The sequence below is a fragment of the Nelumbo nucifera genome, chromosome 7, assembly GCF_055504915.1.
Source record: "Nelumbo nucifera cultivar China Antique chromosome 7, China Antique-T2T, whole genome shotgun sequence".
Lineage (NCBI taxonomy): Eukaryota > Viridiplantae > Streptophyta > Magnoliopsida > Proteales > Nelumbonaceae > Nelumbo > Nelumbo nucifera.
The window spans coordinates 1,230,702-1,244,043 of record NC_142655.1 but is presented as its reverse complement, the minus strand read 5'-3'; the positions used below and the strand labels follow the sequence as shown (position 1 = coordinate 1,244,043).

At 36.6% G+C, this 13,342-nt stretch overlaps 1 protein-coding gene across 5 annotated transcripts; it reads right to left on the bottom strand.

Annotated features, from left to right (window-relative positions):
* Positions 1-1,633: 1,633 nt before the first annotated feature.
* Positions 1,634-11,351, bottom strand: LOC104597672 (FMN binding protein). 5 transcript variants are annotated; one of them, XM_010259358.3, is made up of 13 exons: positions 10,790-11,351; positions 10,481-10,543; positions 10,284-10,370; positions 7,422-7,520; positions 6,793-6,888; positions 6,538-6,603; positions 6,352-6,442; positions 6,013-6,080; positions 5,857-5,922; positions 4,578-4,628; positions 3,952-4,016; positions 3,274-3,355; positions 1,634-2,013 (listed from the first exon to the last, which is right to left on the bottom strand). In XM_010259358.3, exons 1-12 carry the CDS (start codon positions 10,970-10,972, stop codon positions 3,301-3,303), a joined length of 990 nt encoding a protein of 329 aa, XP_010257660.1. In that variant the 5' UTR covers positions 10,973-11,351; the 3' UTR covers positions 1,634-2,013; positions 3,274-3,300. The 5 variants fall into 5 exon arrangements, with proteins under 5 accessions (XP_010257660.1, XP_010257661.1, XP_010257662.1 ...); XM_010259359.3 differs by having other exon boundaries at positions 1,727-1,917; positions 10,790-11,303; XM_010259360.3 differs by lacking the exon at positions 1,634-2,013 and adding an exon at positions 2,619-2,940 and having other exon boundaries at positions 10,790-11,303.
* Positions 11,352-13,342: the final 1,991 nt, after the last annotated feature.

Sequence of the window (13,342 nt, the reverse complement as noted above, 5' to 3'; positions counted from 1 at the left end):
GATCTAAACTAGTCTTGATCAGCGGTGAAGTTTCTGTGCTACAGCCCGGCCTTCCTGAAACTCTTTCTCTTCACTGAGGAACCCGATGGCGATAGCTCGAAGAAAGACAAAGAATATAGATCAGGAAACGAATAGGAAAAAAGCAAATACTAGAAGGTTTACTGTTCATAAGAAGACCTGAACCGAGGACGCCGCAGAGATGAAATAGTCGTCGTCCCCTTCCACTTTGTTCTCTTTCTTCACTCCCCCCCCCCCTCGTCTTCTATTTTCTTTTTATTCGACTCCTCCCGTCTTCTACGACTATTATCGATCGAACACCTCTGAGCAGGGGATTCAGATTCAGTGTCTGCTTCCCTTCTTTTCCCTATCTCTTCTGCTTCATCATTTCCGCTGAACAGGCGACGGAATCATACTTGTGAAACCGCCATCAACCCAGAAGTCGGTTGTCATCCCCATCATTGAGTTTTGGTATAGCGAAATGGCGTGTTGCAAAATCATTAAACCGCAGCTGCAATGGTTTAATTGCAACCATGTGTTTGACCAAGTTGAACGGGATACATGAACAGGGGAATTGGTAGTCAGTCTCAGTAGGACCAGAAAGTTGGAGCGGAGGAATGGTTGTAGTGGTGAAGACCAAAGAAGAAGGAGAGAGAGAGAGAGGTGGAAGCATGGTTTTCAAAATCAGACCAGACCGGAAAAACCGGGAACCGGTCAGGTTACTGGTTCCAGTTTTCTTTAAAACCGGATTTTTCATAAAAACCACTGATTTTGGTCAGAAAACCGTTGATCCGGGCGGTTAACCGTTTCAATGGTTTTGACCGATTTTAATTTTTTTATTTTTTGTCAGAACGGGCCAACCATTCGGGTCAAACAGTCAGACTGTTGGACCCAGTAACCGGACCCCTGACCGGTTCAGTCTCCAGGTCGGTTTTAAAAATCGTGGGTGGAAGAACGGCACTACTTGCTTCAGTCAGGATTTTGAAGACATGAATGAACCACCTAATTGCTGTTAAATCTAGGGGGGGGGGGATAATTTGAAATAGGCCTTAAATCTATTCCTAGTTTTTTAAAATAAAAGTGGCAACCGGCAAGATTTTAGATTTTTATTGTAGGAATCAAGTAAAAGGTGGACTGAAGGGCCGACAGACAGATAGATAGAATGATATAATGAGAGCTTAAAAATGGAATTGCTCTCAGGGACCGACCAGGGTGGGCATGTATGTTAAAGTGGTTTACCCTTAACTTGGGGAAAGCTTAGAGGGAGCTACTCTATACTTCGGGTCCTGCCCTTTATTAAAGGCCTCAACGCATCTTTCAGTTGTAACGACAAGCTAAACTTTTTATTTTTAGAAACTAAAGGCATCAAGTCCAAGTCCATTGACAATTAATTTGACATTACAACGAGTGATAAATTTACCAAGATGCCAATTCATGGTTTGAGTAGTTGATAGAATGATATTGCAAAATGACAGACATGGATATAGGTAATGCATATATTATTGTGTTGTTTCATCCGTCCTGTCTGGATTTTAGAGACTTGCTAAGGAAATGGCACAGTGGTCTCATACGACATACAAAGAGTAGTTTTCGGATTTTAAGTAATTGATAGAATGCTAAGGACTAGACGGGAGTGTTGAGTCGGATCGAAAAGAAGTTACTTCATTGCTTATTTATTATTTTCTGAACGGTCTACAAAGAAAATGATTTCAATGAGTGACGATACAGGTGAGATAAATTTGGGTAATGCAAGTGAAGATTCAATCTGCCTGGTCAGATGGACGAGTACGTGCACCAAATACACAAGCATATAAACGTACATACTTGTATACATGTATGCTTGTAGGAATTGTTGGATATGTATCTACCATTTTATTTTTCTTCTTTTCTCCACAAGACCACGACCACTGTCTTTCACTCCTGTTACAACAACAAAGCAATTCCCCAGGAAATGAAGAATGCCAACCAGCTCACCAAATTCTTGACAATGTATTGATCAGAATTCAGAACAATTATCTGCATGAGCAAATGAAGCATAAATGGTAAACATGACCCTAGGTTGGAGATGGAACGATGAGCAATACAAGTAAAACAAAGCAACAGTTCGCTTATGAACATCAAGATTTGGGAAACAGACAGTTTGGCTTAAGATAGAAGGATTTATATAGGATAAATGCCGTAACAAATTAAGCAAAACCTGTGGTCCAATTCCCCTGGACCTACCCCAAACTGCCTATGTGCGGCACAAAGTAATCAATCCAACCTAGTTGCAGGCAATGAGATAGTGAATAATCCTAAATATTGCCCGCTTTGGAGTGGTCGATTAAAAGTGGATTTTTTTTTGGGTTCTTTTCAGTAAAAGGGGAATTTTTAGTGATAAAAGTGTCTTGTCATTATAGCTTCTGGGCTATGCCTCACCCAATTAGCCGCCACTTGAAGAGGCAATCAGAATTAGAATTATTTTGCAGTTTTCTCTCAACCCTTTTTTAAGGAAACAACTGACAAGGTTGGTTTCATGTAGCAAGAAATCAGGTTGTAGTTTGGGTCTTTTTAACTTTTGAATATTAACTAATGGATACAGTTTCACAAACAATGAGAGAGGAAGCGTTGAGTGATGCAAATTGCCAAACAACCTTCTAATCTGTGAATACTTTGAGATTAGTAATAAGACTGTCACAGGAGAGAGATCATCACATAAGTCATAAGTAATCTCTTCATTTCTTCACATCATCAGGGTCTTACATCCGACGACATATATGTTGAATGGATATATCTTCAATAATCCCATATAAGTGAGCAAAGCATTCTCATGTTTTACCATGGTTTGTATTTCATACCTTACGAGCAATGACAGTTAAATGTACAACCAAAAAAAGTTATCCATATCCATGTGCGACTTAATAATCTTGTCAGTCCAGATATGACCATTACACCCCATACTTTCTGCCATATTAGCAAAAATAAACTCCAATAAGGCATTCTCTATTTCTGTTAACTAATAATTTTGACAACCCAAAGGTGAACCTTACACCAATCAATACTTGCTGCCATTAACAAAAACAGATTTACTTAATCTACAATATCATCATACAATTTGGTTGGGATACATATATTTTAATGGGCATCTAGATCTAGGATGATAACAGGATAAATGCAAAAATGATCAATGTACAATTAAGATCATTGAAGAAGCAAGACATTACTGTGATAGTGAAAAGAATAAGAACAAGGAAGCAAAATACCAGCAACTTGGATAAAACATTAATTGATGCATACCTCTTCATGGTACAGATTTGGGATCAATTAATTTGATGCCTTAGCAGCTTGAAGCATCTCCACAATAAGAGTCTTCACATCCCTACAGGGAAAAATTTTCATTAGACAGGAAAACTATCCCAAATCAAATACTGCATAGAAGCATGATGCTACAATTGGATTAGTTTGATCAATAAAAAAGCATTTTTCAACAGGTGAGTATCATAATACATATGAAAGAGTGTTAGCCAGTTTAACCAATCTGAGATCCCAGGATTAGAGCAAGCCAAGAGGTTGCCCTTTCTGGTCCATGATTTCATGTAAGAAGCATATTCAAGTCGCATCAACTCCACCTTTTATGTTGACATGAATCATGACACGTGGGGAAGATGTTGGCACCATTTGATACCACTTAAATTAAAATTGGAATTGGTGCCATCATCATGAACACAACTATACCACTAGATTCACAAGTATGTCCAATATGCAAGGTGCCTCTCTAAAGTTTATGATTAGCATTGTTTTTTCCTTCCTGGAAAAGTGAACATGTTAATGTATAAAAACACATAATATATTTTATTGCATGAGTTAGTTTTCACTTCACTGAAGCATTAAGGATGAGTTAATAGAAGAGAATCAAATATCATTTGAACTTTTGTATGAGATTAAGAATCTTTCCATAGCTAAGAAAAAAATTACTTTCTATCCTCTGCACGTCTTGGGAAAGGAATCCGAAGCTTGAAGGTACTTCCTTGATAACCAGCCTAAGAAAAATGGAGTGTCATAGTGGCAGAACAGTTATGAATCAGTATATAAGGGAAACTGCAAGAAACTAGATAGAGCAAATAATGGAGATTAAGTACAGAGAAACCCACTATAATAATTGATCCTATTGACATCAAAATCACCACAAACTGTGCAATTTAAGAATTAGCATGGACAACAGAATTTGGAATGATATAACCATTGGAACAATCCAGTCAATCCCACAAAATGGTAAATGCAGCAAATAGAGTGAGAACACCAAAGGTTATCCACACTGAACAACAAAATCTATGGTTTATCATGATTATACTTATCCAGAATCTAAGAATAAATGCTTTCCATTCACTAGCCAAAACAAGACAGTAAAGAGAGAACAAGTAATGAATCAGAAATTATTTAATTATTTGATTAGGTCCAAACCTCCACAGTTGGGATTTGCAACTTAGCACTTTGATCAAACTTCCAATGAATGATCTTCAAAGTTCAAACTTTTACCAGAAACCAATTCTCATTACCACAAAGCAACAGAACAATTATCCAGAGATAAGAGTCAGAATTACCTTAACATTGAAACCAAGACTGTCCACGTCCAACATGTAAGCAAAGTCCACCTAAAGGGGAAGAACAGGCAAATAATTTCATACTTTCATTTACATTTCCTTTAAGAACAAATTTCTTCGGTCCAGTTAATAAATATGACAGTTTGTATATCATCCTTGTAAAAAGAAAGGAGATGGAAAGTATGTATAGTATCTACGATATCCCCTCATTTTCGTGAAACTTAGTTACTGCAATGATTTCTTTTTTTTTAATCAATAATAGAGATTTCATTAAATGATTAAAGAAAGATAATACATAGAAGGGGAGCTAAAATATCTTAACTCCCCACAACTGTCACTAAACACCCAAAATACAAGAGCAATTACAACTGAGCCCAAAAAACAGAACTCCTATTCACCCCTTGCCTAGCTAAGCCATCTTCAAAAGAATTTGCACTTCTCTTTACCCATGTGCATCGAACTTCCATATCCTTGGTCAGCCAGTTAAATTTCCTCTTTTCATTTCTGTAGCTCCAAAGTCTTGAGTTGTCTTCTTTTAACCAGCTCACTACAGTCTCAAAATCTCCTATGATCGGCTTGTTTAAGTGCAGATCTTTAGCCCCTTGAACCCCTTCCAGAGCTGCTAAAATCTCAGCCCTCAAAGAGTCTCCCACTCCAATTGGACCAGAAAACATGGCTATCACATTCCCTTTTTCATCCCTCATGACTCCCCCAATTCCAGAAGGCCCTGGATTACCGACGCTGCTGCCATTAAAATTCAGTTTGGTAAAGCCAAGAGGTGGGGGGGTTCCAGTAGGAGCTTGAGACCTTCCTGACTGAGGCTGAATTTGCAATTTCCTTCCAATTTCTAATCAGATCATCTACTGAAAATTCTGCAAACAAATCCAAGGTTTTCAGCCAATGAATAAACCTTGTATGAAGTTACTGCAAAGATTTCTCTTGCACTGCTTGTTCATACCCCAAATAAAGGAGGATCATCTAGGTAACAACATGCATAAAATTTAGTCAAGCCCATTTAGACAGAAGTCCTTGTTTCAACTTATTAAGGGATACGACTGACAACTTGAATGGTGGAAGAGGACTCCCCAACCAAAATAGTTAGGATAAGGCATCAATAAATTGACCTATGTATATCTGAAATTTATGGCCAAACCACCTGTCAAAAATTGATAAACATGGCCAGATATTTAAAGAGAAACCGACTAATGGAATTACGTACTTAGAGGCCAAGTCTCAACTGAAGGTGAAAACATAATGTTTAGAGAGATGATCCAAATACCTGAATTGAAGTAGAGTGTTGCACAATTGCCTTTGTATCTTCTGCATGATCTCTATTCATGTGAGACTGATAAAATCATAAAATAATAGAATAACATCAGCCATCATTGATATAATTTGACAAAATATAGAGGAAAATCACTAAATCAGTGAATACCGTGACAGGATTGGAGAACTGAGATATGAAATCAACTTTTGCAGTTTTATATTCCTCCTTGTCAAATTCTGGAAGAGGAAAAAAGATAGTTATAAAGCAATAACAACAGGGAAATACTCTTATAAGACGGGGAAATAAAAGCATAGATCTATTCCCCTGCAAAAGCACACAAAATGAGAAATAACAGCTGCAGTAGCACATTAACAGGTAGTTACTTCCTTCTGATGCAGGGAAGAGAGAGTTTCAGAGGTTTTCCTAGGAAGGAGCTCATAAATTTGGCATAGACTTGGACAAGAGAGGGGCACAATTGCATGATATTAACTCAATAGGGCATCATACCTCCTGATCCCAATATAGCAGTCGCAACTCCAGATACATACTGCACAACTTTTGGTTCAATACGCACAAATTGGAAGTCACCAAAGTCAACCTTCAGGTAGGAAAGTCATACTACAGTAAGTGTGCCAAGAGCACCAAATTAGAGCATATAATGCTAGAAATGTGTTACAAAGAGGAAAACATTACCCAGAATGCATTTGGATGTCTTTTCAGGTATGCTGCACGCACAGCAACCCTATCTTCTTCAGAAACCTAAACAAAAACCATTATTGAAAAAAATAATTAATCCAAACTTTGAGGGCCAAAGTTTCAAAGTAATTGAAGGAAGAAAGTTACAGCTTGATGGCTATGGAAATGATCCTACCAGATACAAGAAAAATAGGAAAGGTGTGATTAACAGAACTAACAGCATAATATCAAACCACAGAGAGAAGAACATACAGAAACTGCATCACCATGTAAGGTGACTACTAAATCAGTCCTATCCTCAGGATCTCTTGCTACAAGAAGAGAGCACTTGGGATTAGCCGACAAGTCCTGCATATACCAATAAGCCATCAAAAACTCCAGGCTTTTTTATGGCACAATGACAATATAAACCAAATAAACAATTATATACACCACTAGTTCGCAACTCCTCATTAAAGTAAATCAAAAAGATATGTCCAAAAGAAAATTCGGACAAGAACTTCTGCACATGCTACTTGCTTCTCATCCTACCTACAACACAAGGGGAAAGAAATGCAGGGGACACTGAAAACAAAGGAGGGGGCTGCAAAGAATTGGATCCAGCATTCAACAGGTCCAACCCAAATTATTTCCTAGGCCAAAAATAACTAGAGTATAATCCTAGTCACCTTAAATTGCATTAATTTATTTTTGTTCGACCAACCAATGATGGGGCTATTTTGCAGTTCAAGATATCCAAAGCAATAACACAGAGTAACCAGGAATATCAGTATTGAGAACCTAGTTGCTAAATAGGACCCATGCCATGTGATCCATAAAAAGCATTTCATGCATGTAGCTTGGATGTTCTGATCAAAGTATTTCTCCGTCAAAGTGCAAACCTTTGTATGAACTGCAAGGCTGCTGACTGCTAATATTGGAGATCCATTGTGGTCACATGCAAAGTCAACCATTGAACCTGATGGGTAGCCATCATACTTCTGCAGAAGAAAAGGTAGGTTACTACAAGTCAAGACTAAACTGAATTAGCCATCTCAATCATTATAATTTATCAGATGGTGAAAAAACAGACATAAGTTCATGCAACACCCAAACCATACCCAAAGGTTTTGGAAATATGACAATATGATATCATATCCTTACCCAAAAAAATATCCATCATTCCTCTCCATGCCTAAATATCTGTTTTCTATCAACCAAAAGAATTTTCAATGGATTTAGCATTTGTACTTGTATAATGACATGTACATAACACTTTGAAAATCATCATGATAAGTGGGTCCACTGGATGGCTGCTTGCCTGAGATAAAACAAAAGCATTTGCAAAGCCTCATAAACTGGGAATAAAACCCAATATCAGGTTGGGATCTTCACTAACAACATAACCAAGATTGATACTCATCAGATGGACGAAATCCACTTCATAGTTCATATCCCCTTGGGTTCAGCCATTTATTTACTGAGGTTTTCTACAATCTATTCAGTTCTGGCACACTTATAATTAGTTATAAATGAGTACTGCATTTTTTGATAAGCTAACACAAATGCAGCATAGAAGGGGAAATTGTAAAATCATACATGGAACAAGTAGTACACATAAGGGCATTGTGATCTGTCAATGGGGATATCTTAACAGTGCATCCTTTTGATCAACCTATGTAGCCAAGATTATACTCACCCTAAAAGGGAGGTAGCACCTCGTGCCTCCTCCAAGACTGATTGTACTGTCTTTTGTTCTCTTTAATAAAACTACTTACTCATTCAGCAAAATACCTATGTAGCCAAGATCCACATACCCTTATACCCAGAAAGATCTTTTCTTTCCCTATTCACCTCTTCCCTAGCGTAAGAATAAGTCATTCACAGACATCCCGATCTACCTGAACAAAAGATTCGTTAATATTCCTACAAACCCGTTACAAGTTAATTGCATTGAGCATCTTAGAAAACCATCTTCTGTTGGATGAAGTAGTCTGTTATGAATACACCTACCACCTCCTTGTTTCATTCTTCATCAGGTAAGATCATTCTCATAGCAGGATTCTCAGAGTCTAGAAGGATTTCTGGAGAGGAGAAATCCATGATACCCATCTTTATGATTAGCTTCTCCATACTCTATATATCCCTTTTTCAAAAACAAACCCATTTGCCCATTTTGTCAACTGGGTATTTCTTAAAAGCTGAAACCTTAGCTTCCATAGAGGACATTATGACCAGGAAACAAATGATATCATCTCCTTTAATAGCTGATGCCTGTATTTGGTAAATTGATCCTTAAGGATGTTAGTCTTGATCTTCTTTCCTTAAAGCTATCATTTCAAGTCCAGCTTGCATGGTCGGATTTCTGGCCAAAGTAGTATGTCTGGTCCTATACCTCATAAATTAAGGGCATGAGGCTATCTACCACCTCCTTATGTCTATTACATGTTACACAGATTTGTTTTTCCTTTTGTTTGGCATCAGCCAGGTACCACCTGATTAAATTCTCAGCATCTTTGGACCAACTCTCCTATCACCTTCAATAAGAGTGCAAAGGTTTTGCACCTGGATAGCTAACCTTTGGGTCATATGGGAAGAGAAGAATGCTATAATCTTCTCTAACCACATTCTATCAAAGAAGGTCTTCATTGACATTATCACCATCTAAGTGGTACACTGGGCATGCATGAAATTGAATTTCAGGGACAATCAATTTGATGCTATTATTTGCAGTGGTGTGTAATGCACAGTCCACCACCAGACATAGCAATACAGGATTGGATCCGTCCTTCCTCAGCAGTCAGTAGTCAAACTTGATTGTGATAGCTTCTCTTTAAGGAACCCAGAGACCACCAGAACGAAGGGATCATTCAAAAATACCAAAGAAGAAACATTACTGGTGTACTCAGGTCCAGTTTCCAGTTGGATCATGTAACACAGAGCATAGATAATGTCCTTACTCTCAATTAAAGATGTAAAGTCCTTACTCAGGGCCTTATATTGATACAACTTATTAAAAAGGAGCAGGTTGAGGAGGAAGGAAATCCACAATGGTCATCAACTGGTTTAAAGGTGGTACTTAGGGCCATTTGGCACTCTATCATCATATCAGAGAGGCCATACATCTACTATACAGTGAACATCTCATTCAAATGGATACAGAGATTGGTAATCTAGCCAGAAAGGGTGTTGAGAAAACAGAGTTGCCCCCAGGATAGCCTTTCATCTAAGGAGGGTTGCATCATATCTCCTTTTCTGTGGGGTAGATGGATGATAGTACGTTTCAGCACATATTTAGTAAATGCACTTGATATGGTTACCGATCAGAAAATTTTTAGTTAGTTCACCAATAATAATCTGTGTTATAGGGGTGAACTTAAAAGACCATAATCTCCTCTGCATTTTTTAAACCAATTCCTTGATTTTGAAATGAACAGGAAGCTATGAAGCATTCATTTTTATAAATGGTCATATCAACAAATATCCTAAGTGATCAATTGGTTACCTTCCAACTCTGGTGCCTCCTTAAGAAAGAGAAAATAAATAAATAAAACTTCATATTAGAATGAAGCAAAAATGGCAATTTCATATTAGATAAACTACTCCAGAATCCAGATATAAATTAGGATAGGAAAAGCACAACCAAACTCTGCTAACTTCCGAAACTAAATTTAAAGGGCCCGAAATAAAACCATCAGACGAATGAAAACACAATCATTTCCTCTAAATATAATAGGGCCTAAGTTAAGTGCATGAACCAATACCTGTGAGAAAGTAGACAACATACCCCTGACACTGCGATCCAGAAGAGTTTTTACTTCTTCAACAGGGGGAAGCCGAGCAGCCTTTTCCTGCAACAGATAAACCAAATTCCGATTCCCAACAACACAACTCTCTAAACAGATAAGTACATCGGTTCCATCTTCCAATAAATTTAAAGATAAAAGCTTAAAAAAACCACCTGATGAGCTTGGATCAGTTGGAAAACGCTGGCTTCGCTGTCAACGTCACCAGAAGAAACTCCCTAAACAAGAAAAACAACAAGAAAGACCAAACAAAGTTATTCAAAAATAAGAAGCAGAAAACAAAACAATAAACTTCCTACCTATCAAATTCTTCAATAATCAGCAGCAACGTAATAATAACCGTTCGATCAATTATCTCATGCGAAACCGATTTTCGAGATGATTGCATACGTTCATGAAGACGAAAATAGGTAAACCCTAGCTTTCAAATGCTGATATATGAAGAAAAAGAGAAAAGGTCTCACCTGAGTGGAAGGTGTTGCAGAGGCCATTGCGAGAGGACGACGGCGAGAGGAAAGCGAGAAGAGTCTTGAGTGTCGAAAGCAAAGGAAAGGAGGTAACATTTGGAAGCCATTATTAATATGAGAAGGAGGAGAAAACGAGCAGTAGCGTAGGGAGGAAGGTGCCACCAACACTAAAGTCTTCATCGTCAAATAAGAGTCTTCTGTTTTTCAATTTCCCTGTTTTTTTAATTATATTATTATTTTTAATCTTTGGAGTAGATTTTTCTCTGCTCTCACCTTTCACTTCCCACTTCCCACTTCCCAGAGTTTTCAACCTCTCCCTTCTCCTCTCACTGAAAATGGAAGTAATGGATGGATGGTAGGAGACTAGACTAGCCTCTAGAGGACTGGACTATTCTTATTCCTTGGAGGCTTGGTCTTGGACTCGGACTCGGAGGAGTGCAAACTGCACAAGGGATTACAAATTTGTGAGGGCTGAAGCGCAGCGGCTTCGGCTTTCCGACTTGGACCTCATACGCACAGCCACAGCCAATAAGCTATCTTTAGTGCCAGTGGGAAAGCCAAAAATTTACATTTATGAGCCAATAAATTGACTTTACCACGGACCTATTTTCGGTAGAAGCTACACTGACGAGCTCAAATCAGCCCCCCACAACATCCCACAGCACATCCCGGCCGTGTATCGGGAACATTTCCCAATGATGACATCATCATTTCTGATACTATCATTAGGAGATGTTTCCAATACACGGCGAGGATGTGTTGTGGGACATTGTGGGGGGCTGTAGAAATGGCAACAATATCGATTAGATGTCACTTCTGTATTTTTCTATTATGCCGACTCATATCCATAGGGCATTGATATATGTGCGTACTTATCATTGGGGGAAGCTTCGTTTTAACACTTCCCCAAATAGGTAAGTGTTTACTTAATTTTTTGCTTATATGGTGCCTAATGGCACCTAGGGGCACCTAATGTCAATAAACAGATTCATTAATGTTTTTCTCAGTTAAAACAAATCAAGTGCAAATATTTAGCAAATAAACGCCCACGATTCCAAACACATACTAAATAACTACCCAAAACACATAATCGCTTCCTCCATTTATATTAGTACTAATCGTGTGATAGCATGAGTTTTATTTATGACATTTTCAATTAAATGGTGTTCACCTAAGTTCAATTGAAGTTTTTTTTTTTTTTTTGCATCTTAATGTTACTTTTTATTATTTTTGTATTATTTTCAGGTAAAATTATAAGAAAAACATCCCCTTATGACAATTCTATAAACCACCTTCGTGTTTTGAATTAACAAAGGCCTCCCTATAGTTTTGAGGAAAAAAAAAGTGAAAATACCTCCTTTCCCTTGGCTCTTCAATAATAAAGACATTGGAGTTACTAAAATATCATTCTCCTTGTTAATGTACCATCATACATAACTTAAAGTTTCAACTTCCTCCACTAATTTATTTTGCTAGGCAACTTTCAATAAATAATTCTTGTTACTCTTCTTAGCCAAAATGTAAACAGGTTGCAGTGAGGTAAAATTAATGCACTACATCAACATTCTTTTATTTGGAATGCTGACTAAAGGAAGGTATTTGCACCTTTTTTTCAAAACAATAGGGGAAGTTTTTGTTAGATTCAAAACACTAGGAGTTTGATAGGATTGTTAGAAAATCCAAGGAGTTTTTTTATAATTCTCCTTATTTTTTAAATGGAATTTCAATTGGTTTTAAAATAATTAAACTATGTTTAAAACTAATATTTTTTTATTAATTTTTAAAATTAGTAAAATTTGAATTTATTTAAGTATATTAAGCTTTTATTAAATTTAAATCCCAAATGAAATTTAATTAACTATATAAATTTTTATTTTTTAGTGAAACAGTTGGTTTTAAATTAATAAAATTTAATTACAAAACTAATAATCGTTAGATTGATAACTCATCTTTATTTATCTTATTCCTTTTATTAATTAAATTATTTTTATTATATTAATAAAAAGTATTTTCATCAATAACAATAATTAATAATTATTTCATTTTATTTAACTTACTAAATTATTTTTATTATGCTTAATTAATTTTTATTATTTTCAAATGGAATGTAAAAGGATTATAATTTTAAATGGAAGTAGATTATTTAGCACAATAATGTATCATTGAATATCTCTATTTCAATATAATAAACCTTTATTGATAATTATAGTTTAATGCAAATATATCATTGAATTAGTGGCATGAGTTATTGAAGGATAGAGTTAATGGCATAATTAATGAGAGATTATTAAAAGAGTTAATGGGGGGGGCGGGAGAGAGAAAGAGAGAGAGTTAATAGTGTTTTAATGATGAGTGCTAAAAGTCCTATAACTTGTGTTATTTTGTTCGATTTTAAAATTAGAAAAAAAAACAAAAATAAAAAAGATGAGTAGCTTTGAGAATAAACCATAGAGCAGGAAAGTGCCAACTTGGCACATTGCATTTTAATATATAGATATAGATTCACATAAGTTGTACAAGAATAGTTACTTCAACACTGGGCTATGCATT